This window comes from Myotis nattereri (assembly GCF_964212035.1).
Source record: "Myotis nattereri genome assembly, chromosome: 17".
Lineage (NCBI taxonomy): Eukaryota > Metazoa > Chordata > Mammalia > Chiroptera > Vespertilionidae > Myotis > Myotis nattereri.
This window is the reverse complement of record NC_138092.1, coordinates 38,415,749-38,443,275: the sequence shown is the minus strand read 5'-3', so window position 1 is coordinate 38,443,275 and position 27,527 is coordinate 38,415,749. Positions and strand designations below refer to the sequence as shown.

General features: G+C 41.1%; 1 protein-coding gene across 9 annotated transcripts in view; it reads left to right on the top strand.

Moving 5' to 3' along the window:
* EYA1 (EYA transcriptional coactivator and phosphatase 1) overlaps positions 1 to 27,527 on the top strand; it is a gene marked incomplete at both ends in the record, with an annotated part of 278,470 nt that overhangs the window by 149,248 nt on the left and 101,695 nt on the right. For 3 of the 9 annotated variants that reach the window (XM_081111745.1, XM_081111752.1, XM_081111753.1), the window contains 4 exons: positions 6,080 to 6,157; positions 17,612 to 17,681; positions 17,995 to 18,140; positions 22,267 to 22,408. In XM_081111745.1, coding sequence (XP_080967871.1) covers positions 6,080 to 6,157; positions 17,612 to 17,681; positions 17,995 to 18,140; positions 22,267 to 22,408 — 436 coding nt within the window. The remainder of the gene's footprint in view (positions 1 to 6,079; positions 6,158 to 17,611; positions 17,682 to 17,994; positions 18,141 to 22,266; positions 22,409 to 27,527) is intronic. The other 6 variants (XM_081111750.1, XM_081111748.1, XM_081111749.1 and 3 more) reach the window with 3 other exon arrangements.

The following is a 27,527-nucleotide window of genomic DNA, read 5'->3' as shown; positions in this document are numbered from 1 at the left end:
TTTAAAAGTTAGAGGAGACCTGTCTGTTTCTGTAGGTAGAAGGGAAGTAGCCTCTAGATATGGGATGATCAACGATGTTGAGAGACCAAATAACAAATGAGTATTGTTGCAAAGAGATGTGGAAATGGCAGCAAGAATAAACGTGTGAAGGTTAACCCTGCTAAAGGAAAAGTAACCTCCACTGACTGAGATTAACCAGTGAGAAAAGGAGAATTGTTGCAGGAGGATAATTGAAAATTTAATGAAGCTCCAACCTTCTTTATAAAATAATTGGTGCCTTGGCTGGTTGCTCAGTGGTTAGCATGTTAGCCCATGGACCGAAGGTTCTGGGGTTTGATTCCCAGTCAAGAGCACATATCTCAGTTGTGGGTTTGAGCCATAGCCCCAGTCAGGGCAAGTGCCGGGGGCAACTAGTCTATGTGTCTCTCTCATGTCAATGTCTTTCTCTCTCTCTCTCTCTCTCTCAACACACATACACACACACCCCTTTTCCCTCCCTTCCACTGTCTGAAAATCAATAGGGGGAAAAAATCCGTTCATGAGGATTTAAAAAAAAGTTGGTGATGGCATATAAGCTTTGGTTCAGGGACTTGAGGAAAGTGGAAACTGTTCAGTGGAAACTGTTAGAGGCACAAGAAATGGAGAAGGAGGATTGTCAAGCAACAGGATGACTCAAAAGAATACAGAAGCATGGATTTTAATCCAGTTGGTCAGCGGGCAAATTGTGGCCTCTTCTCCCAGGCTCAGCCACCCAGAACAGCAGCAGAGGAGTGAGCAGCGAGAGGCTGCCAGTCCTGGGATGAGAGCTTGGCAACCAGTTGCTTGGAAAAGTGAGTCAACACAGGACCCGAGGGTGGAGCGCTGGGTTCCAGGCTACGCTAGTGCAGCTGGTGGAGGGATAGATCAGGGTTTGGAAAGACAGGATGTTCTGATGAGAAAGTCTGACCGAAGTGAGCAAATGAAAAAGGTAAAAGCTGACATTTCTTGGCAGGGATGCAGTTCTAGACAGTGGTGTTACTGAACCTTTAAATAACCAGAGTTTCATTGAGACAGGAGAGATGAAGGGATCATAAGGAATAGTAGAGGGATGGTGATGTGGGTTTTTGAAGCCCTTATGCAGTACAGTGAGCAACAAATAGAGAGGAAGCCCAAGCATGTGCCCAAAAAGACAGACTGTGCTGTTAGAATTTGGAGAAAAGTTAAGAAAGGAACTTAATACTGCTTGGGGGAGGACCTACTGCTCACCCTGGTGCGATCCTGGGTGAATTCGTAACACGGAGTCTGGCTCCTGATTCGGCAGGCAGAACTGCCCTTTGGGGGTGAACTGGTTTAATGGTCCTTCTTATCCATGGTGAGAAATAACCAATCACATGACTGATACTTGATCCTCTGACCAGCCTACCATCTCCCTGAAGATTATGCATATGACCACAGCATTCAAAGTATAACCAGAAGTTGCTTCTTGAGCAGAGGCTAGTGAGATGGGTTAGTTGATGATCTTTGCAGCTATTGTCACCTGCTCCAATGGTCTGATCTCATTTCAGTTTATGGTGAAGGAAGACAGTTATGTTTTTGTTATTGTTGTTGTTAATTCTCACCCAGGGATATTTTTTCCATTAATTTTTAGAGAGAGTGGAAAGGAGGGGAAGAGACAGAGAAAAACATCAATGTGAGAGAGAGACATCCATTGGTTGCCTCCCGCACACACCCTGACTGGGGCCAGGGAGTGAGCCTGCAACCAAGGTACGTGCCCTTGACTAGAATCAAACCTGAGATCCTGCAGTCTTTGGGCCAATGCTCTAACCACTGAGCAAACTGGCCAGGGCAGATGTCTTTTTTTCATGGACCAGTTACAGTATACTTACCTTAAACAGTGCCGAAGAGAGATGCCTACATTTTCTCCTGGAATACTTACAATTCCCTGCTAGCCTATTTCTTCAGAAAGAATATGTGCTGATTGTAATGCAAAGGTATTCATTTTCTCAATCGTGATTTAGTCCAGCCTTCTTAAGTGACACCCAGGTTACCTGGATTTGAATTTGGCTCTCCTGAGGCCATGGCCTCATGGTTGATGTTAGACAAGTCACTTAATCTTAGATCCTTCTAATTTGCTTTTTAAACGTAAGCTTACCTTTAATGTGAATATTATAATAGGTTTTGCCCTATAGGAAACACTTTGATTTCTCTAATTAAAGACACTATCATAATAGAGTGACTATGACCGCGTACAGTGCTAAATGATTTATAAGCATTTATTGTCTTTATGAATGTACCCACTTACAGAGGAGGAAGCTCAGGCAGGTAGACGTTGAATAACTTTTCCAGGTTTACACTGTTAATAGCAAAGCTAGATTGAAATTCAGATGATAATTCCAAAGCTGACGCTTTAACGTCCTCATTTGGTATTTTTCCCCTGGGACTTACTCCCCCGGAGAAGGCATTCAGTGCAGCAGAAATAGAATACCTCTACTCCTAAAGACGCTGATAAACACAGATTCGGCTTCTGCTTCAGACCAGCTACTTTACATGAATTTTTATGGCTTACGCATGCCTGTAATGTCAGTATCATTAAAATGTTTTTATTCATGAGATAATTAAGGTTGAAGAGATCAAATAACTTTCATAAAGTCTTACAAGAAAGTAACTGGATTCTCTGAGCCCAAAACCAAAGCCCAACGGCATTGGTAGATGGAAGTCTTGGTACATCTGGGGAGTCCCATTTTACAGTACAGCTCAGGCCTAAAGTGCATGGCCGAGCGAAGGAGGTGGGGGGATCAGGGATATTAAATGGACAAAGGAGAATTCTGAAACATCAGGTGGAAACTTGGGGTGGTAGAAAAAATAGACTCTTGAGTGGGGGTAACAGAGATTTTAAAAAATACCCTTTTCTAATAAACTAAAGGCATGTAATGGAGAGAAAAGAGTCCTATAGTTATTTAGAGAACAGATTGTGCGTGGATTTTTTCTGCTTTTCAGATAGGTGGCTTAGATGGGAAAATTGTTCACAGATGTGACAGTAGCTCAACTCTCTAAGACCAAAAAAATTCAGCGTGTGGTGTTTTTAAATTCAAAGCCTTGGAGTGGTGCTCTGTCCACAGCATGTTGGTACCCGCGGTGGTGCAAGCTAGGGGGATGGGAACGTTTTGGTGGCTGAGATTATTCTTGTATTTTTAACTTTCTGGTGAGTGGGTGCTTGGCAGTAACAAAGGCAGAAGTGGTCTCAGTTCCTTTGGCTTTTACTCAGAAACTATTTACCATCACAATAAATCGCCAGTCTCAGCATCAGGTCCCTGGTGATCAGGTGTCCTATTACAGCACCTGATAGCATCACCACTACCCGCATAGTTAGCTTATGTACATCCTCTTCTCTTCAATAGTGAGCCTTTTAACACTGGATTCATTAGGAAAGGGAGTCTTTATTCCATCGTGTATATAGAGGGGCATATTTGAACAATGGCAAAAGGCAATGGACTTGGGGCCTAGGAGAAAAAGGATCCTCTTTCTTTCCTTCCTATCCTTTTGGCCTGTTCTGAATGGATTTCAAGTATAACTGAACGTGTCTCTTGGGAGTGAAAGCCACATTGGATTAAGCCAGTCATATGGAGCAGAGCCGGGGTAGGTTTTAGGGGACAGGAGCAGAAGTTTTGGTGTGGTCCGGCTTTCACAGAGTAATTTTATGGTCCAGTTGACAGAATCATAGACCGGAGTTTTGGCAAAGACTTAGAAGTCATCTGGGCAAGCATCCGCACCAGGGACAATTTACTCTTCCCCATCTTCCCAGGCAGCTCAGCATCTACCTGAGATCTGCTAGCCAGGACGCTGGCCGGAAGCGTGAACCTGCTAGCACAGCAAGGAGTGCCCCGCGGGCTCTGTGACTGGAGGAGTGTGCAATTGGAGACTTTAGATCTGTTTGGAGTAAACAGAGTTGGTTCTGATTATGCTTCATAAATACAGTGGCATGACACCTCAGTCATCTTGCTCTGTTATAGAGCAGCTCTAATTATTATTGGGAAGTGCTACTTTTTTGCCATTTCTTCAAGCCTTGGAACCAAAAATGTCCAAAATTAAATCCCATTTCTGCCCCCTCCTGACTTTGGGCAAATTCCCAACCTTCTGGTTTTAAGTGAAAAAAGAAGACAATATCTAACGAGGGAGTCTGTGAGTTGTGCTCTGGGACATCCTTGTAGAATCTGACACATAGTAGGCACTTTACATGACTGTACCCTGTGGGCCTAATTCTCATCTTTTGCTAGGCATGTGGTAAGTGGTTCCGAGCTAGAATTCCAGTGGTCACCTGTCCAGGACAGAGTAAAACAGCTCTTGCTTTATATGTACACTGTGGGAGTTTATTACGTATAACTCATTATATGAGTTCTTTTCGAGGAAGGTAAGCCAGGATGTGGGCTACTGAGCTGGAAACTTAGGGACTCTGACCAGCAGAGGCCGATCCGCTTTCCTGAGTCTGTGGCCACATGATGCTTGCAAAGAGCAAGATCACTAGGTTGCCTGGAGGCGTGAAGAAAGAAGGGAAATACAGGCTTCTGTCAGAATTTATTAGCATCAACTCAGACTTCTAACCCCCAACAAGTGGTGGAAAAGTGAAAACTTCAGTTACATGATTGTTTGGTCTGCATTAAAACAACCAGTTGGAGCGATTCCTATTAGTCTCACTGGTTTTATTTTTCAACTTTGTTTAGAAACAGTCTAAATAATTAAATTTTTTGAAAGTGACTTTCTGCTGCAACTGTTTATAATGCCTATTTGTAAACTACTCAGTATGCATTAGCAAACATTTCAAAGGCCCTGAGGGCTAAGGGGTCAGGTGAATGAGGCCTTTGCCTGGTATTTGTAAGAGATTGACAATGTTGGGAGGAGGAAAAGCTACATTTTCTCCATCATCCTTTCCCAGAATGTGTTTACTTTGTGACAAAAGCCTCCCCTGATATTCTTGTTAGGACTTTCATTTTGGGAAGCACATTATTAATTTTTAGGTAGTCCCTAAATAATTATTGTACTCTTTCTGAAAACCTGTTAACGGGGACGAATAACTTCCATAAAGTAGGCTAGGCAAATTCTGACATAGCGTTTCACTAGGGAAGGTACTAATGCTATTTCCTCATTCTAAAATAACCTGAAACTAGAGAAATGGCTAGTATTCTGCAGTGGTCTGGCCATTTGTTTGATAGGGGTGCAGTAACACCATCACTGTCTCAGTAGAGTGGTGGCTTAGAGAACCTGCGACATAAATCTAAAGGTTTTTATTTTACACCCCAAGGAGCTTTACCAAAGGTCATCTATGTTTTCCACAAACTGGCGGCTATTGGTATTATTTTGACATGGAAAGCATTTCTGCTTCATTTACATTTAGTGTGGTTTTTTAAAAAATATTAAATGTACCTTAGATACTGATGAATCGGCTGTGAGTTATGGCTGGATGGTCATAATAATCCATTAAGTTGAACGCTCTGTTTTCTAGCCCTGGTGGATAACTGAGAGAGCGTGTGTGTGTGTGTACTTGTGCACACAGGAACCTGTCCTTGAGCACCTTAAAAACCTGCTGCCAGTAGTTCCCACATCTTCACGTCTCTTTCGCCTATCATTTTGACTCCGTTTGGCCACATGGCTACAAACCCATTGTAATTTCACATTCACATTATGTCAATTTTGAGATAAGTTATTTATTAAAAAGCAGTTCACAAGGGGAGGAAAAAGGGAGACATATATAATACTCTTTGTAATACTTTAAGCAATAAAACAATTTAAAAAATAAAAATAAAGCAGTTCAGTAAATATGTAAGGAACAAATGAATTTAACTACTTTTAGTTTAAAGCATTTCTTTTAAAGGGTAACTTGTCGCAATAGATTGTTTTCTTAGGGAGAAAATAACATTAGAATGTTTGGGGTTTTTTTTAAAAGAAGATTCTAGTAGGAATATTAATCTGAATTATATTTAAATACAAAAAGACTGAATTTGAAAATAATTTTCTATGTGACTATTTTGAATGTGATATCTCTTCTATAGTATCTTTACAGATAACTATTAATTAGATATATGACATATGTTATTTATTTTTGTAGTTAAAACAGAGCCAATGAGCAGCAGTGAAATAGTTTCAACAACAGCAGACGGGTCTTTAGACAATTTCTCAGGTTCAGGTAAGGAATAAGTATTAGATTCTTAACGTTAATACAAGACATTTATTTTTCCCAGTTTATTTATATATACAAGTATGTATATGCATGTGTGTATATGTATGGTAAGGTATATATCTGTGTGTATATCATATAAATAATACAACTTTTCTCAGAGCGACATATTTGCAGTTCTGATATGTTTAAGTGTTGGCGGGAAACGTTGGTATCCTACAAAGGAGATAAAATCAAAATGGGTTTTTTCTTTCTTCTGTAAAATATCTTTATTATGTTCATGGCTCCTTCCCTTTTTGTCTCATTTTTATAATTTTTCCAATCCTGCAGATTTCAGTAGGTGAAAGTCAGCTTCTGATACCCCCTAAGCAGACTTATGAGCCTTCCTTCTAAGCAATTGCATGTCAATTATAGACCTAAGTTACACAGATTTGTAAAGCAGCTTGAAAACCTCAAGTTAGTTTTTATTTTTTTAAAATATATATATTTTTTGATTTTAGAGAGGAAGGGAGAAGGATAGAGAGATAGAAACATCAATGATGAGAGAGAATCATTGATCGGCTGCCTCCTGCATACCCCCTACTGGGGATCGAGCCCGCAACCCAGGCATGTGCCCTTGGCCGGAATCAAACCCGGGACCCTTCAGTCCGCAGTCCGCAGGCCGGTGCTCTATCCACTGAGCCAAGTTAGTTTTTAGTCTCTTTCACATCTGTGATAGTGAAACTGCTGGTAAGGAAGTGATTGTGATAATAAAACAACTGTGAGGATATGATTATAAATTTGCCAAATTGCCCAACTTGGACCATTTCAATGAAAAATTATTTCTATCAGAAGTAATTCTTAAATGTTTAACCATTTTCATATTGCCTGTTGTATTTATTAAACCTCTCAATAGTAAATGCTATACTTTTCTAAATTTGTGATTGATTTAATCTAGCTCTCAGGATCATTTATTTAATACACACCACAATTCAAAGGAATTATATATAGATATAAAATACAATGCAAATGCATAACTTTTATACTAACAATACCAGTACCCATTAGTTCTTCTGTAAAACACTCACTAGGATTTGGCTTATGCCAAGTAATGCTTTGTGCTATTATGGATTCAAAGATGTATGAGAATGGTCCCAGCTTGGGGCTTAAGGGGCTGAACTAATGACCAGGCCATCACAGGAGAGTTTGATAGTGGCAGAGGGAAGCCTCGGACTCCAAAGAACACCCACCCAGGAAGAGCCCAGCAGAGACTGGGTGGGGTGGGGTGGGGTGGTCAGGGAAGGCTTCTTGGAGGAGATGCTTGCACTCAGCCTTAAAAATAGAGTAGGGCCCTGGCCGGTTTGGCTCAGTGGATAGAGCGTTGGCCTGCAGACTGAAGGGTCCCAGGTTCGATTCTGGTCGAGGGCATGTGCCTTGGTTGCGGGCGCGTCCCCAGTGGGGGGTGTGCAGGAGGCAGCTGGTGGGTGTTTCTCTCTCGTCGATGTTTCTGGCTCTCTGTCCCTCTCCCTTCCTCTCTGTAAAAAAAAAAATAGAGTAGGAGTATAGGGGGTTGGCCCTGAGCCCATCTTCTGTGAAGGAAGGAGACAGCCCCCACTCCCGCTTTATATGAAGGGAAGGGTCAGCCTCAACCCCACTCTAGGAAGGAAGAGGTCAGGGTGGAGGCATGGAGACTTTCTGAGCTGGTTTAAAAAAAGAAAGAAAAAGAAAGGTAGGAACAAAGCACACGTGGACCTGGGGCATTCAGTGGGAGGAGACCAGGGTGCGGGGGCACGGGCTGTGGAGCGACTGCTAATAGTTCAGCACCCTTGGGTGTACCGTGTGAGCCAGCAGCGGGGGCATGCTGCAGAGGGCGCAGGGCTGGGGTCCTGCTTGGTGTTTGTGTTTTGTCCTGAGTGCAGTGGGAGGCATCAGAGGAAGGGGCTGTATGATCATGGTCACATACAGAATCATGGCTGCAGCTGGATGGAGGGGAGCATGGTGAACTGAAGTGGAGACACTGGTTATATAGATATATATATGTACTTGCATTGATTTGGGCAAGAAATACTGGAGACCTGAGGTCAGGTGCTGGCAGTGGGTGTGGGAAGGTGACAGGTTAAGATGTATTATGAAATAGAATTTGTGCTCATCGTGACCAGTGAGCATGGGGGATGCAGGATGGGTGAGGCCGAGAGAGAAGTTCAGAATGAGGGATGTAAGAGGAGAAGACTGAGAAAGAAGGGTGGAGACTTCAGTTTGGAGTGTGTTGATTGTGAGGTAACACCCACCTGAAGAAGTGGGAGCTCAAGAAAGATCTGGAAAGGAAATTCGGAAAGAATTTCATATGTACAGAGAGTTTACAGGGTTGAACCCTGTAAAAATTAATGATGGTGCTCTCTGGATGGTGGAGTAGAATTTGTATTTTGTTATTTTTGTGTTTTTTTTTTTTTTCAAAAAATCTTCCCAGTGCATATGTATAATACATATACATTTAAAAAGTAATGATTTTAAAGTTGAAAATCACCTACTGTAAATGGATAAGTTTTTGAAAGTATGGGTAATAGTATTGCATCATTTTTCCTGTTGTTGATAATGGTATTGTGGTAAAGGGATTCCTTGTTTTTAAGAAAGATACACTGAAGTGTTATTAAAAGGACAACAGATTGCAGCTCTAAAAATGTGAAACACACATTGTATACATATACACCTAAAAGAGAATAGATAAAGCTAATCTAATAAGATGTTAGCATTTGGGGAATTTGGGTGAAGGGTATTAGAAGGTTTTTTTCTTTTTCTTCCAACTTTTCTGCAAGTGTCAAATTATGTCAAAATGAAAAATTGAAAAATGAGAAGCATTAGTGGAGTGAGTCTGTAGCAGTTTCCATGGATGGATGGATGGACTTCGGTTCCCCTTGTGCCAATGGCCTAGAGGCCCCATTTCTGTGTCTCCAGCATAGTTCCTGACAGACAGTATGTGCTCATACAGTATATTGAATGGATGGATGGTTTCAGGAATAAGAAGAGAAAGTGGACACAGAAGAGAAAAATGTCCTTCAAGTACACATGGTGAAAGGAGAAGGAGAGAAGGTAGTCATTAGAAAGAGGGCTGCAGGGTTGAGGATGGCATTGAGAAGTTAAGGGGGCGTTTGCTGCCCCCAAAAAACTTTCCAGAGGTAGAGGAGGGTCAAGATATAGGCAAAACGGGGATAATTGGTGGTGGAAGGAAGTCCTTGGTGGGACTACAATGGCTTAAATCCCAAACAGAAGTGAATCAGCCTGGAAAAGGAATAACTGTTCCACGGAAATATCAGGAAAGGTGAATGGAGAGTAATGCAGGTGAGTTTGAAGTGGAGGAGGGGGCAATACACTGAGGCACTCCTGCCTGATTTCTCCGCCCTACCTCTCCAATGGCTCCCGTTCATCTCCAAAAGCCGAGTTCTTGCAGTAGCCTACATGCCCCATCAGACCTTACCGCCTGCCTCCTTGCTCCATGCTATTCCTCCAACATGCCGGTGGGTACGGGAAGGTGACAGAGGTGTTTCCAATCAGGACCTTTGCAGTGGCAGCCCTCCTGGCTGGGCTGCCACCTTGAAGTCTGGGCTCAGATCTCACCTTCTGAATGAGCCCATCCTCATCACCCTAGTCCATGTTGGAAAGCTCTCACTATGGACTTACAGTCTTTCTAACACACTGAGCCTCCTCCACCACACCCCCCCCATAACACTTAGACTGTTTGCCAACTATATCATTTACCCATGTATTAGGTTTATGTTGGTCTCTCGCCCCGCCCCCAGCAAAATGTAAGCTTGTGGGGGCAGGGACTTTGTCGTGTTTCATTCATTTGTATCCCCAACACCTGAAATAGTACCTGGCACTCGTATATTTGCTAGGTGAAATAATGAATACATGAATGAATGACTGAATGAATGACTGAATGAATGAAGGCTCCTACTTTTTCCTCTGACTCAAAATGAGAGTAGTAATAGGCTTGTGAGCTTGAAGAGATAGAGATGATTGAAATAAATGCTGTGAGGCTGGAGAAGCACAGTCTTCTTGGGAACATAGAGGAGGATTGACAGGAGAGTCAAAGGTCCAAAGATGGAACTAATGAGTGGACCCTTTATAGCAGAGCGGTTTTTCTTTATGAGGCTTAGCTGCCCAGAAAAGACATTATCTTGATCCAAGATTGAGGATTTTCCAGGTAGGGCACAAAGAGAAGAGGATTAAAATGACCAGTAAAAGAATGGTTTAAAGTACCATTAATTACTTTTCCCTGACTGGTGTGGCTCAGTCTGTTAAACATTGTCGTATGCACCGAAACATCACCAGTTCTGAGTCAGGGCACACTCCCTGGTTCGGGTATGTGCTGGGAGCAACAGATCAATGTTTCTCTCTCTCCTCCCTTCTTTTCTTTCTTAAAAAAAAATCAGTAAAAACATATATTTTAAAAATAATAATTATTTATGAATCCAGGAGAGATAGAAAGAACGAAAAGGTAGGGACAATAGTTGCAAGAAGATTAAAGACAGGGGTCCTGCATCTCTTGATGAGGTTGGAGAACAGGTAACATGGGAACAAAACAATGAAAATTCTGGAAAGAGAGGGTATTCCTCCCTTAATCTCAAAACCAGTGAGGGTTCTACCACATGCTTCTGCAGCTGGTTCTCTGTGCTTCCCTTCCTCAGCCTTTCTCGCTACTTTTAGAGTTAGTTTCCGTGGCCCTTCCTCCTCCTAAACTATAGCCTGTGAGAACAGGGGTTCTATTTGTCCTTTCACACTTATAGGCCCAGAGGCCAGCATGGAGTCAAGCACATGCGCGAGGGTCAGTAAATGTTTCTTAAGTAAACACTTGATTGGGTCACTGCTGTTGTGGAAGGAAGAAAAAGGTCCAGGATGTGGTATTGTGCTTGATGGTTGACATAGAAGGCTAGAGTTGAGGGTTAGATAGAATGAGGAAAGGGTTGGATGCATAACGCAAGATAATGTTGGGTCTTGTCAGGACACAGTCAGAACACTACATTTTTGATAAACGCAAGGCAGTGTGTAGGAGATGGGTCACCATGGGAACGTTGTCACAAATCTCAGAGAAGGGCGGGTTTTATGGCTGAGCAGAAAAGCAATGGTTTGGAAGAAGCAGCAGTGAGGATACATTATCAGGCCTTTGTGGTATCTGGAGTCTGAGAGAATGAGCAGCGTCTGCTTGGAAAAGATGTGCAGGAAAAGCATGGGCTTAGCTGGAGGCGGGGGGAGAGTTCGGTGAGGAGACTGAGGAAGCTGCAGAGCATCTCGTTTTCCACACGTTGATTCTGTGATGGACACAGAGGGCAGGGTCAGGTGAGCGAGGGATCAAGGCATAGGAAGCTTGGAGCACCATGGGGATGGACATTCTTTTCACATCCTTTACCTTTCTTTTCTTTCTTTCTCTTTTTTCTTCTATCTTCCCTCTCCCCTCCCTTCTTTCCTTCCTTCTTTGAGTAAAGATGCAAAAATCATGGCATGCTGGAGTGGCTGTGAGCGGGACTTAGGGTTTATAAGAGAAAGGAGAGACTGTTGAAAGCATTCTCTAAGCATTTAACACCAAGATGGCCTTTGCCTCTGCGATCCCCACTCTTTATTTCCTCCTTCATGATGGCTTAAAAATTTACATCCTGACTATGGTGGGTGTCTTGAGGAAAAAAAACTAGGATAAAGAAGAAATAGAGCCATTCTGACATTGGTAATACCTATCTCTACATCTGACCTCCAGGGAACCCTAGCATCTTAAAGCGTTAAAGAGGCAGGAGGCTCACTCTTCCAGAAAAATCACCAGATATCCTGGTGTGAGGAACTGGGGGAGAGGATTGGTTTTTCCAAGGCACGTGGCTGAATGAAAAATGGCAGGGTTGTTTATTAAGTTTTTAAAATATAGTGATGTTCTGGTCACTTACTATTTACGAATGAAAAGCAATATTTTAATGATTTAAATGTTAAGAACAATTGGGGTTGAAAATAATGTGTTTTTAAGGGATTGCAAAATGTCTTGCCTGCTGCTTCAGCCATTTCCATAAAGCCTAAATGTGTTATTAATTTGTTAAAGAAAATGCCAGCCAATGATATTACTCATACAAAGTTGACTTCTGGTGGTATTGGAACCTGGAAATAGAAACAGAAATGCTTCTAGAGGGGAAAAAAAGTCACCGTGTGTGGCAAATATGTTTTTATTTTAATTTAAAAAAATGTTTGTGAAAAGATATAACTTTTGGGGTCTGATTCCTCCATTCAATAATTACGTATTGAGCACCTACTATACGCCAGGTAATGTTACAGACAGTGGAAGAGAGCAGTAAAATAAATAGATAAGGTCCCTGCCCTCAGGGAGCTTCCATTCTTATGGGAGAGACAGACAGTAAATAGGAAAGTGATAGTGTAGGAACATAATGAAAAGTGCTATGAAGAAAACAATAGCAGATCAAAGAATACAGTGAAGAACAGATGGAGGTCTCATAGGGAAGGCCAGTCTAAGGAGAGGGCATCTGAGCAGAGATCTTAGTGACGTGAAGGAATAAGTTTGGGTCAATCTAAATGTAATCGGAGGGTAACAGGGCTGGGAGATGGAGAGGTGGGCGTTGTGGTTGTCACATGATCTAATTTATGTTTTTAAGAGATCACTGTTTATTGAATGGAACATGCTCTATGGGACAAGAGTGGGCAGAGGGTAATGGAAGCAGGGTTGTTAGCCTTTCCCTGGTCAGAAGAAAGAGGGCTGTGTTAGGCCACATCCTTCCTAGAAGAGCCACCAAGTCAGGATTAAATGCGCCAGGATTCTGTTAGGGAAAAGGAGTGGAGGAGAGAGGGAAGGGAGGGGAGGCAGGGGGAGTGTCCATGTCCTGCCTGCCATTCTCTGGTAGCTACAGTGTTGGCGATTTGGACAGTGGTAGTCAACAGGAAGAGAGAAGTTGCCAGATTTAGAAGGTATTTTGAAGGCAGAGCTGACTTAATTTATAAAGAAAAAGGGTATGGGGGAAAGAGAAGAATCAAAACATACTTTTAGGCTTTGGATGTGATTGGCTGAGTAATGAGATGGGAGCTGCGAACGGAGAACTTGCTAATTTTGAAATTTCTATTGACCTCTTCAGTGGATTCTCAAACTTGTGAATATTATTTATCTTGGGTTCTTCCTACAATAAGATTTGGGGCGCTTCTTCAATTTATACATTAGAAGTAGGAAAAAGAATGGAAAGTAACACGAAACAACTGTGCTAAACCAGAGAGGTATTAGTTGTCCATAATCCCCAAGGCTCTAGCATGTGGAGCTTGGAGTTTGCTGATGGAAAGATAACCATTTTAGTTATTTTCATAGATGAGCTGTGAACATTCTTTTTTGTTTAGGTTATTCTAGTTCCATAAAATTAAAATTCATCTGAATTCGTAGATCACCGTTTTAAAGGGTGTTTTAAGCAATTAAGGGGATAAGATACTTGAGGCTTATGATGGAAGATGCTTGACTTCAGACCACACAGAGATGGCAGGGATTTGGATTCCGAGAAAGCCCAAAAGATACAGCATTAGATATTCAATAATTTTCCGTCCATGTAAGTGAGGGAAGTAGCAACAAGACACTTGGGCAGCATTGCAGGTTCTTATTCACATTTACTTCACAAGAATACTATTTAGTCCAGTTTCTATTGCCAAAGAGATGAGTTAAGTTTATTGTGCATGTTTATAAAATTACTTTTAAAAATTTAACCATTTTTCAATGGTTTTTATGGTTTTAAAAATATCTGCTTTGCTCATGACTTAAATCTCACAATCTCATTGAACACATATTGTTTATTTTTTTATTTTTAAATATATTTTTATTGATTGCAGAGAGAGGAAGGAAGAGGGAGAGAGAGACAGAAACATCCATGATGAGGGAAAATCATTGATCAGCTGCCTCCTGTATGCCCCACACTAGGATCAAGCCGACAACCTGTGCATGTGCCCTGACCTGGTTCATAGTTGATGCTCAACCACTGAGCCATGCCAGGTGGGCCAAGTATTGTTTATTGATTACTTACCACGTGCCAGGCCCTATCATGTGCTGAGACAGAGTAAGTGGTCCTTGGTCCCAGGAACTCACGGTTAGCAGAGAAATCCAACATCTATAGGCTATATATGCTGACTGCGAGGCAATGTGTTGAGTGCTGCATTGCCATTGTTTATAGCATTTTAAGAAAGTAAAGAGAAGGCAGCCATTATCCTAGAGAGACAATGATGTTTTAGTCCCAACAGAGCGGTGAGTGTTAGTCAGGAGAGGAGAGAAGGGCATTGCGAGGCAGAGGGTCTGGTATAAAGAGCAGTTGAGATGACATGAAAATACAGGGCACGGATGGGGCATCCTCACATCCAGGGAGGCTATGGAACCCTAAGCCAGGGGAGGGTGGACGCTTGCAGCTCTTCGTGTACTCTGCCAAGGATTTGGAATTTTTCCTAGGGATAATGTGAGCTCAGTGGACAGACTGCAGGCTGGAGAATGATCATGAAGTTTCCATTAAAGAAAGATCACTATAGAGACAGTAGTGGGAGTCAGCGGGTGATGGGTGGGACTCAGGGACAGAAGCTAGGGGGCAGTTGTGGTTGCCCAGGTGAGACATACTGACAGCCTGAACTGGGAAGGGAGAGAAGGGATGGAGGATGCAGGAAAGTCAACAGGCAATTTCTGGATTTGGGATAGGTGACTTGAGAGTCATGAAATAGAAGGCGGGGGTGGGGGGCGGGGAATGAGATGATTTTGAGGTTTCTAGTCTCTATGTAGGCTGCCAAGAGATAGTATGTTTTGATGAAAAGAGTCAGGCTGGCGGAAATACTTTCTCATTTAGTCACTTGGATGTGTTACTTCATTTCTACCCCCAGATGTAAATGGGGGAAAAGAATCCTGCTTTTTAAGCATTTTGCTGAACAGAAGGTGATGCTGTCCATTAAATGGAAGTAAAAATACAAAAGGAATGGCAAATTTGGGACAAAGATAGTGGTTATCTGGGTGTCTGAGAAAGTAAACATATTACAGAAACACTGTATTATGCACTTTATGTTGATTATTTCATTTAGTCCTCACAACACTCCTACTGGCAGTATTATTGCCATCATTTTACGCGAGAACATATCAAGGCTGAGAGGGATCAAATCACTTGACTAAGACCACATAGAAGAGTCGGAACTTAAATCGGAGCTGAAATTAATTCTGATTCCAGAATGTGTTTAATTACCACACACTGCAGCCTCTCAAACCTCTTCTGTCCATTAAACACATGGACTATGTGTTTAATCTAATTCAGAGCCTCGTAGAACTTCTCATACCCTGCGTAATAACCCTGGTATCTTCTATTTTATTATTCTGTTTGAAACAAAACATTGCTGGGTGTAACCTATAAAGTTGAGTTTATGATCTTTTTATGGGTCCTGACTCACAATTTGAAAAACACAGGGATAGAGCTAGAAAAGAATAAAAAGGGGTTTCTGTGGTTCCGTCGTCAGATGGCATTTGTGTAGTTTTTTTGGTAATAATCTTATTTTTTAAAAATTGATCTGTAACTGTGATTGTGCAGGGACTCTGTGGGATAAATCTCCTTTGCCCTTGGCTTCTATTCAGGCTTAGAAAACGGGAGTAGAAAAGGTTGCAGTCACAGGTGACCTTGGCAAGTGGTAGTCCCTTGTGGTCCTGGTGTTCTCTCACTAATCCCTCCCTTCTCTAAACTGCAATATTGAACTAACCCTCCCAAGGCTGTTTGTGTGCCCCCTCCCTGCCTGTGACAGGCAGAACTTGTCTTTGCACCTGTAGCACCTAGTCCAGTGATGGCGAACCTATGACACGCGTGTCAGAGGTGACACGCGAACTCATTTTTTTTGGTTGATTTTTCTTTGTGAAATGGCATTTAAATATATAAAATAAATATCAAAAATATTAAGTCTTGGTTTCACTATGGTTGCAAATATCAAAAAATTTCTATATGTGACACGGCACCAGAGTTAAGTTAGGGTTTTTCAAAATGCTGACACGCCGAGCTCAAAAGGTTCGCCATCACTGGCCTAGCCAATGCCTGGAACAAAGCGGTGCTCAGCATGTGCCTGAGGACAGAGGGACATCAGTGGGTCAGCCAGCCATTTCTTCAGTGTGGACCCCGTCTCGGCCACAGTGACGGCCACAGGGTTGAAGTCTGGCAGCTAGAAGGAGGGGTGCCAGTCCAGATTTATTCTGTTGTCACTCTGGATTGGGCCTGCTGGCTTTCCAAGGAAAGGGGTAGTCATAGATTTTGAGATTCTAGTTCAATGCCACCAATGTTCTCCCGAACATGAGCTAGAAAATTACATTTGAGAGGCATTAATGTACTGATGTGATGTCATGAACAATATGTAAAACTTGAGAAGGGTTTTAATGAAGACTACAGTTAATAAATAATAGAACCTCTGAAGAGAGGAATTATCAGTGAAGAAGAAAATAAACATATTACATCTGGTGATAATTTACCCAAAGAATCAAAGAGTATACATTTTAGCCAGGCAGAGAATAGAGTTTGAGGGAAACTATATATATATATTATATACATTACATATATAATATGTATTATGTATGTCTGTATGTATGTAATTAAAATGTATATAGAGATATATGTACACAGATAAATAGCCCTATGTATAGCGAAATAAGCTGAAAACTAACGTTTTAAGGCCTGCTGTTAGCAAAAATGGATTTGTGTTTCTTTTGTTCAGAGGAACGTAAGAGAACATTTGATAGAAGAACTTAGTACATTTCTGAGACATAATGAATTAAATGTATGTGATTTTTAGAAACAAAATTCTGCTTGAATGCTCCCTTTGAAAAATAAAATCTCACACACAGCTTTTTACTTGGACACTGAAGTTGAGCACCTATAACTGAAGGCAAAGGAACACCCACCGCAGTCAAGAAAATACAGGCTCAGCTTGCAACTTGAGAAATTTAAGATAGTTATAGGAATGCATTTTCACTAAGAAATATTGCTAAATCAGTGCAGGCAAATGAGGACCTGTCCTATTTCTGCTCACTGGGGAGAAGATTAGACCGTGCTTCTTGGTAATCCAGCCCCAGGTGTGTGTTCCTGTTGAGCAGAAACAATAGGCCAGGTGACCTTCTGGGTCCTGCCCAGCCCTGAAATCCCTCTTCACATCTCCCCTTTCAGCATCGTTCCAAACAGTAGCCAGGACTCCTTGTACCCTTCACGTTCTGCCACCAAAAAGACCATCACAGCACGCTGGCAGGTGTTTTAGAAGATTGTGACTATGTTTTCTAAGAGTTCATTTAAACTTAAAACCACTTCATCAGTTTCTATAGGTTTCTTAATATGGTTTTACTTTCTATTAGGTTGGCTCTATTTCTACAGGTTAGAAAATCTCTGTGGTCAACCTACAGTTCAAACTATATCCCTGCTTGATACATATTTTGTCTTTTGCTCTGATCGTTGTGCATTTCTTGTTGTTTTTTTTCAGCAATTGGGAGCAGCAGCTTCAGCCCAAGACCCACTCACCAGTTCTCCCCACCACAGATCTATCCTTCCAAGTAAGATGTATTTTCTCTCCATAAGTAGCTTTTTCTGAATAGTCTTGTACCTTATTTCCAGTCATGTCCTGTGCCCATGTTACATCTTAATTTAAACTCAAGTGCATTTCATAGAGACTTTAATGTATTTATGCAAATTTGTTTTGGGCCTCATTGGTGGAGACGGAGGTCTCTCAGCACTTTGTATCTTACATTTGAACTTGTACTTGCAGAGATAGTCTAACTGAAATTTGTGAAATGCTTGTGAATCGGTTTCCTTGCATGTTTCCATCTAATGCATGGGCTTTCATTTTCTGTCATTTCTGACAAATAGCAGAGCATACCCACATATTCTCCCTACCCCTTCCTCACAAACTATGGCTGCATATGGGCAAACACAGTTCACCACAGGAATGCAGCAAGCCACAGCCTATGCCACCTACCCACAGCCGGGACAGCCATACGGAATTTCCTCATATGGTGAGTAAGTTCGATTTTCCATTTAGGGGTGCCATTCTCGGGCGGGCATACCTGAGTGGCACGGAAAGACTGTCATCTTGGGCCACCTTAGAAAGCGCTGTCACCTTTTGTGCCTACCTTCCTAATACGATCGTTTCAAGTGAACATTGTGAGACCTGGGGGCTGCTTATATTGAGGTCAGAGGTGGCAACTAGATGGCGAGGGTCACAGGCCCTCTTGCTCTCATTTCCTTCTATTTATAGCCCCCTCTTCATTTGCCATTTGAGCGCTTGGCTCTGGAATGCAAAGTATGTGGGTGCATATTTGCGATAAAACGTCTGTGAATGAAGTCTTTTGGGGTAAAGATTCATTTCCTATTTATCAGATGCCTGGCTACGATTAGGGAAGTACAAGCGGAATTCAACAAACCCTCGCTCTGAACTCGAGGGTGGTAGTGTGATCACGTTTCAGCCTTATCCACCGTTAGGAAAAGTGAGCTACACAGCTCAGCGCGGGCCGCGCTTTAAAGAGGCAAATCAGGAAGCGGTTCAAGCTCACCTCCCGTTTGTTCCTCCTCACCTGCAGATTATCTGTATCTCCAGGTAATTTAGCTCCATTGTTACAGGGTCAATACCTGTACTTTAAAAATAAGTCAGGCAAAAACCTCCAAGTTTAGTTTTACAGAATCGTAGGATTTCAAAATACCCTTTCTTCAGTTGAATTGCAATTCTAATTTTAAACAAATTGCAACCCATTTGAATAGAAATGTATGAATTATTGGCATTTTATGAAGAAATACATAAAAACTTATCAAGAAAAAAGTATTTAATTTTGGAGGAAAGAACTGGTAGAATAAGTAAGTCTGTGCTTATTGCAGAGGGTTATATTTTGTGATCAATATTCTAATTATGCGTCTGCTGCTATTGTTTTATAATATTTTTTCTGTAGTATATTGAAAGAAATGTTTTTAAGCATTTCATTAATAATTAGAAGGTAAATTACTTCATTTATTTCATTTTTCTGTCTTTACTCCAAACCAAGGCAACCATATATAAATTTCTTATAAAATATCTAGAAATTGAAATCTAAATTATCCATATATAACTTCACCCTTTATAGTTTTATTTCAAAACTATCAGCACTGAATGTGATCTAGCTAAATGATTTTAAACTAGACTTTAAAAAAAAACCAGCCATACAATGGATTTCCTAGAATTGTATTTCATTTCCATAACTTTGACTCAAGGTTTCTCAAAATAATATTAGCTATAAATCAAATTTATCTATAATTTACTTTTTAACTATTCTTTTGCTGAAAGGATCTATGATTTGAATTGTGTAGCTTTAGTTCTATACCGTGAGTTAAGGATTCCCCAGTGTATATTCTCAGATTTTACTGTAAGCTGATTATTTGAAGTTTGTGTCATTTCCAGTATAGACCATGCTAGCGTTCGGTAGACCTGCCGGCGCTGTTGTGGGAAGGGACCATTCCTGGTACTGTTTGGGCTGCCTCTCACCATCTCCCTCCCATTCAATTCAGTCATGATAGGGCCCATTGCCACCATCTGGGCTGTGGTGTAGGGCCTCCTCCAGTTCCAAACCATTAGCAGATGTCCCTATTGTCTGAAACAGTTGTTCCTGGTGGGTGAGATGAGCAGAGTTTCTGCGATTAGAATCGGAACTAGTAGAGTAAGGATGGGAAGTTTAATAATGACAGGTAGGGCTGGGAGGAGGTCAGAGCAAGGCTCCTTGTAAAGGGCTTTGACCCCCGGGCCTTCCATGATTATAAATCTTCTTGGAAGGATTCTCAGTCCTTAGAAGTTTCCTGATCACCTTCTTTCTTCTCTTTTTGGGCCTTGACTACAAAGGGATGCCCCCAGTGCTTCTGACCAGGCATTCTATTTTTTTCCTTGGGTCTGTGCATCAAGAAATATGGCAGCCCTCGCCCCATTGCTTGAGCACATAGTTCAGGGTTTTTAACTGCTGATAGTCAAGGTTCCAATGGTCTTAAAAGATGTTCTCCAAGGATTTGTGCCCCCCTGACTTTTTACTGAGACCCTATAAGAAAAGATAGGCAAATCTTTTCATAGTTAGAACAATAGATCGGTGGGGAAGAAGAGCTCATACTAGTCCTCTCTAGACCTGCTTAGAGTTGATAAATGAGATGGATTTGCCAGTTTGTGGGTAGAAGCTACAGAGAGAGGTGTGGCTATGGGCCTTTCCTACCTCCTCCTGCTTTTCCTTACCTGTTTCTAACACAAAGATTCCTATCCCTCCAGGCTAACAGCAGAGGTGGCTCAGGTAGAGACTGGAAGCAGATCTTATAGCCTTGATGGAGAGAGGAGGGGGGCGATCCCTATTGTGACAATATGGGAAGAGTGGGAGGTTCTAGAGCCATCACACCATAGAGCCATCCAGGGGTTATTTATACCTATGGGTTATTCATTGGTTAGGATTACTTATACCAGTGATGGCGAACCTTTTGAGCTCGGTGTGTCAGCATTTTGAAAAACCCTAACTTAACTCTGGTGCCGTGCCACATATATAAATTTTTTGGTATTTGCAACCATAGTAAAACAAAGACTTATATTTTTGATATTTATTTTATATATTTAAATGCCATTTAACAAAGAAAAATCAACCAAAAAAATGAGTTCGCGTGTCACCTCTGGCACGTGTGTCATAGGTTCGCCATCACTGACCTATAGAGAGAAAATCACATTTTTTAAAACATTAAGGGTAAGACTTAAATGTCATGGCCATTACGAGGTTATTTAGTGATACTGCAGGAATTAGAGGAGGCTTTCTCTCAGCCAAGTGTCAGATTCTTCAACTGCTTCAGGAAAATTACCTAACTTCATTCTACTGATGCATTCTACCTAACTTCATTCCCCTAAAATGGAAATCAACAGTGAGGCTACTGTGTATTCTAGATCCCAAAGATTTGAGATATCATTTATCTGAAGTGCAAAGTAAAATTACTCAAAAATGTGAATTCCCTTGGCAGAAGTGTCCCTCCCCTCCCTCTGTAGGAATGAAGGGCAGTTGGGAACTTTCGTGACTGTCTTTAATTAGGATCCAGGGTTGAGCCTGTACAGCAATCCTGCCAGACCCGAGTCCCGAAACTAGGATGTCAAACTGAGGCTTTAGGAAGTACTTGGAGGCCACAAATTCATTATTTCTGTTACAATACAATAAGCAGAATGTGTACTTTAGGCTACATGTGAACCAATTCTATTTGAATTGTAATAAGTACTTATGATGCCAGGTGGGTACTCAATTTATTGGGGTGATCACTTCATAAATTATGTAAATGTCTATTCACTTGGGTTGTATACCTAAAATTAATATAATATTATAAAACTATAATTGAAAAATTTAAAAATATTTTTAAGTATACAACTTAATAAAAAATTAAGTCAGTTGATTAGCAACCTTAAAAAATATATTTGAATAAATACTTGAAACTACAAGGGACAAAATGGGAACTACTGGGCAACTTCACTTGTTTATAAGTCACTCTGCTGTCCTACAAGGTTTAGTTCTTAATATCCTGCTTTTTGTGTGCTTATTTCCTGCTAGGATCTGAATATTGGGAAGTTTTTCCCTTGTGCAGCTTATTGTGTACCCAAAATTGCCTCCTCTGACTTCAAAATAAGTGTGTACTAAAAACATCCTTGTGGTAAAAGAGTAAAGAAAGAAAATGCTATGAGGCTAGAGAATCTAATTACTTTTTAGAGGGCGGGGAGGGAGGATTTTGATTCTGACCATAATCAACATAGCAACTTTTGGAATACTGTAAAGTTTAGTTATGACCATTTCTTGACTATAGAGGAGAAAGATGATCTTAAACTCTTGTAAAACAATTAAACAAGTATAAAAGTGCTATCACTGGAGTTCCATTTCATAGAAAATGGAATTCAGAAAAACACTAAGAAAGAGCAATGTGAGTAGGCATTCAAATCTGCAATAATCCAGTTTTTTAAATTGAAGTTACAGTTTAGGGTATTTCACTCTAAGCATATACACACTTGATTATTAAGATAATATTGGGAAACATTTGAGACAAACCGTTGTGGGAGTGTTTTTGCATATTTACCAGCTTTTGGAAATGAACAGATAGATAAGCTGTCACTAACTGATTTAGGTGCATTGTGGGCAGGCATCAAGACTGAAGGTGGATTGTCACAGCCTCAGTCACCTGGCCAGACAGGCTTTCTCAGCTATGGCACCAGCTTCGGCACCCCTCAACCTGGACAGGCACCGTACAGCTACCAGATGCAAGGTCTGTATACACACTGACGTCGCCCCGTGTGAACCCTGTAGGCCAATAGGAACTTACTAAAGTGGAATCTGAAGGTCTATGGAAGGAGTGGGTGATGGTGGGAAGGGGATTGTGCTTAGTGGCAAGGTACCTGATTGTACTTTTGCTCTTCACTCACCTATTCTCCAGGCCGAAATTTGCACATTTATAACATCAAGGGGTTAGACGGAATGATCTCCCTGCTTCTTTTCAAAAAGCTCCAGAATTCTTTGTGAACTCCAAGTTTTCTGCCCTTGCTTCTTGTGACATATGCTAAAACCTCTGGCTCTTGCTGTGGCCATCAACCTTTCTAAAAGGGTTTAGTTTTCACCCTGGCTGGTGTGGCGCAAGACATTGGAGCATTGTCCCATACACCGAAAGGTAGCAGTTTGATTCCTGGTAAGGGCACATACTCAGGTTGTGGGTTCGATCCTCGGTCTAGGCACTTGTGGGAGGCAACCAATTGATGTTTCTCTCTCACGTCAGTGTTTCTCTCTCTCTCTCCCTTCTCCTTAATATCAATTTTTAAAAAAGCAAAAGGACTACATTTTCTTTATTTTTATTACCACAGCTCTAGAAATAGAGTGTGTGATATGTGTTGACTAAAATTATCTACCAAAGTCCAAGAGACATGGATAGCCACTAGTGCATCTTCAGAAGAGTGCTTCCAGTGACCAGTCCCTGGGTTCTGGTTTTGAAACTGGAGACCAAACCAAGTGTAAGGACCTATCTGCAGCCTCTTGATTACCAGTCCAAAATGAGATACAGAAAATTTCACATACGCATTTAGACATTTTTTCCAGTTGGTTGCTAGTAAATCTATGTTGATGAAATTAAATCTTAATTTTTAAGAAATGGGACTTGGACTCTCTGTGTCTTTTTCCATTTTATTCTGTGAGTAATATTTGACCATTGTAATTTCCTGAATGTCAGGCCAGGAAGGATTAAGGTGAAAACTTGTCCTGCACCCCTGAGAGTTTGAGAAATCTTACACTTGGGAGTCATTTTTTATCTTTCTGTCCTCAGGCATATGCAGCAGAAACAGTTCTAAGAGGACTACCCAGCCATAAGGTATAATCATAGTGTTAGAATAGAGAGAAGAATAGCAGTGACGGAGGAAAAAAACAAACTCATTATTTTTTTTAAAAAAGAAATAAGGACATTTGTAGCATTGAATAGAGGATTGCGTTTCTACCCATGGGCATCATTGCGTCTGGGCTTATTGGATATTGCATTAAAACCTTTTTGTGTTTTTGTGTGTCCCTTTGTTGAGTAGCATTTCTGGAGGGATTTTAGAACTCATTTTCTGTGACTGAGTTAATATTTCATATGGGTATTTCTATAATGACCCTTCACTTAATTTTAGATTATTGGACATAACATGATGTCCACATATCAAGCCAGGTAATATGCTATTAACTTGAAACTTAACTGCCCAGTGTGATGGTGTATAATTATATATTATAGATTCCTTATGGACAAATTTGGATAAATAATTAGATTCTGTTTAATATGTATTTCTTAATTATTAAACACATGATGAGGAAGATCCAGTATTATTAAATGATTTTGTGTGCCCCGTTATAGGAGTCTATTGAGGTAAGAGTGTCTTTTCAATACACCTTGATTTAAATACAAAAATGTCTATAATTCCTAAGATTATTTTTATAAAATTTTCCAAACTCTTATTTTTAATTAATAACAGTGATTTTTTACTGATATCGATCTCATCATGTACTAATACTAAAAGCTCATGAAGTAAAACCTGAGACTGGGAAATGGCATTCACCTTTGCTGCAAGATTGCTGGAAATTCCTTTCTGCTTTATCTCTTTTGTACATTTAGTGAAAGATCAGAAACTTAAGTTTAACTGAGAAAGACAAAATGTTTTTGTTTATAGACAACTGTAGAGTTCACCCCAAGGAAGAGAAATCTTTATTAGTTTTTGACATCTTCCTGCCCCCAGGGTCAGCCTCCATGTTTCTGGAAGAAGTTGTCAAATGGTTTGTGGAGGTCCTCACACACCATTGACAAACTTGATGCATATGAGTTAGCGGAATGGATGAGTGTGGATGGACCAAAGATGCCTGGAGACCCTGGGGTCAGCTGTACTGATGGTGTAGAGTGTTTTCAACGCTGCTGGCCAATCAGAGGGCATTGACAGTGAGAATGAAGCAGAGGGGGAGCATGGTGATGGTGGTGTGTCTGTGCATGTGTGCGTGTGTGTGTGCGTGTGTGTGTGTGTGTGTGTGTGCGCGCGCTTGTACTAGGGCAGGAAAACCACTTAGGAGAAACTGCTTCAGCCTTTGATTTATTGATCAGTTTCACAGAATATCTGCCCAGATTGTCACAAGCAAGGCGTATTCTCCTTTCATGTGAAGAGGCATCTGAGTTGACATCAAGCTTTAGTTATAATATTTTAAAACTGCAAGTTCTGGACCTCTTGCTGGTATCACAACCCACTTACCCCCACAGCACAGACTTATACTTCCCTCCACCACCGAGGTTCAGTCATGTGAAGAAAATGAAATTTTATTTAGCAGTCTGAGGTAAAGAAATGCAAAAGGTTTTCCCACACATACAACACACACAATTAAAATTAAGTCACGTCACTTAACTGGTTAAGGGTTAAGCTTCCGCTTTGAAGCAAGCCCAGTTTCCCCTAATAACGTAGTTCTGTTGATTCCAGACATTTGCAGGTAGAGACCGTCTCTACTCATATTTCATCTCCGCTATCTAGTAGCATGTCTGAAATTTGCAAATGTTGTTCAAAGTGGAGAGGCCTCTGACACAATGACAGAAATTAAGATTCATAAGAACTCTCTTTCTCTTCGTTTGGAGGAATGAATTTGGACGTTAGCATAATACAAATCCCAATTAGCTCATTATTGTGGGTTATTCAAGTCAATCTTCCCTTGTGCCCATACTGGTAGGCAGAATGGAGCTGATTGGTGCCCTCCCAGAATCGGTGGAGGTGAGAAAGCCTATCTGAGTGTTTTATTGCCCCAGAGTAGCATGATGGTGCGGGATGTTCCTTTCATTCTGCACCAAGAAGGGGTCAGGATTCGCCGTGATGGGTGGGAGGGACTGCACAGATGCACACATCGGGGACCAGAGGGCTCTGGAAACTCCACTTTGTTTATTTTCCTAAGGCTTTATTGCTCTTGCTTAGAGAAGAAAAGAACACAAATTGTAACGCCCTCTTCGTATACAGTGTTGTTCGTTCTGTTAAAGAGATCGGGGTTCAAAACCAGTGAGGAGAGACAGTAAATTAAGGGCAGAGATTTGCTAACAGGGGTTGGAAGAGCGCACAACTCCGCAGCAGTCTGCGCCACACTTCTCTGGGGTCTGTTATGAAGAGGGAGCAAGCTAATAATCATAACCTAATAAGGGACCCCACCCTCACTTCCTGTGGGCTGCCTCTCTATAGCTTTTCAAACAGATAGATGAAGTGTTTCCGTTTACCAGTCATTTGGAACCTCAAAAACTGCTTAGCAAAGTGCACTGTTAACGTTTTTCATTAACTAGAGAAATGGCATTTTTCAAAAGGGACAATACCAAACTCCGAAATAATAGGGTTTTAAGAAAATGTGTATTGCCCCTTTTTCATAATCTGCTATGACAGAGCATTTGATATTTGCCCTTCCTGGTGTAAAATGCCGGTAGGCAAGCATTATTATTGCAGCGAGCTCTGATGTCCACAATTGCTTTGCCACTCATACCTATATTTTAGTTTGTGTCTTTTCTTGCATTCTAGGATTTTTTTTCTTAAGTTGATTTTTTAAAAGTCATATTCCCTTTCAGTTCTTTTAGCATCATCTGATATTTCAAATGACACGTGCTGAAAATTATATGGAAATCTTTTGCAATCCCATTATACCAATAATTGATCAGAGATTCATACCAATAGTATTGTTTATATAAGTTTTTTATTTAAAATATATAAACATAGATCAAGAAAGATCAACGTAAAGGCTTTGCAGTCTTTCTTACCGAAGTTAAAAATTCTCTTTAGAATAGAGAAACTGTTACTGGGGTGAAAAAGAAAACTTGGTCATTTAAAATTCTTCTCATAAGGAAGGGGGAAATGTTGGTCTTCAATAGCCCATCTGGCCTTCTGAGGCTTTTCCCCAGGGAGCTGTGCGAACTTCTGCCACATAGATCGCGCCCAATGATGGACACAGCCCATGGCGAGGAGGCCAGGGAGGGAGAGAAACGGGCTTCTGGGAAAACACACGATGGCTAGATGGCCTCCTGCGTGAGCAGTGAGTGCTGGGAGATACTCTATGACCTGGGAAGCACCGACAGGCCCCAGCAGGTCCCAGCATTTTCCTGTTGGCTGGGACTGTGGTGTTTAATGGGAGTCCTTGTTCCCTGTGAAGTAGACCTTTGACCTACACATTACCTTCTTATTTTTTTAAGTTTTTTTGAAGTTACAGTGAGTCAACATTCTCTAGGTTAAGTCACACACAACACTTTGACGTAGCATTTTAAATCACGTTATAAATCAACATAGACTGGGTTCTTCTTCACTGTTAAAAAGTAGTAGGGATTTACTAGTGAGAGTTTTAAGGGGTTGGTTAACTTTTAAACTACAGTTACTTTGCACCTACAGAACTGGTGACCCGCACAGGGTCTTCCAACAAGACTGTTTCTTGTTTGTTACGGTTGACGAGACCACCACCCTCTCTCTGTAGGGACCGCTGACAGTGACATGAAAACAGAATCTTTGTGATACACTCTCCCGGGGTGACTTTATATCATTTATTTTAAAAATTATTTACTTGCCTAAAAGTCAGCTGCCATGATAGTTTTACTATAAATTTATTTACGAAATTTCTCAGATACCCTCGTCTCTACCCTTCGTGTGTCTGTGATGTTCATATAACCAAAAATGACTGCCACTTTTCCTAATCTATAACTCACTTTCCATGTAACTGAATCTGAAAATCTAAGAGGTAGAGTTGATGTAGTAGAATGGAAAACATTGACCTGGAAGTGGAGATAATGCTCATTCCCTAACCAAGTGTCCTCGGACAAGGAAATCACCATTCTCTTTGCTTAAAAATGTGTTATAACTGTACTATGAAAACATAGGATGTTAT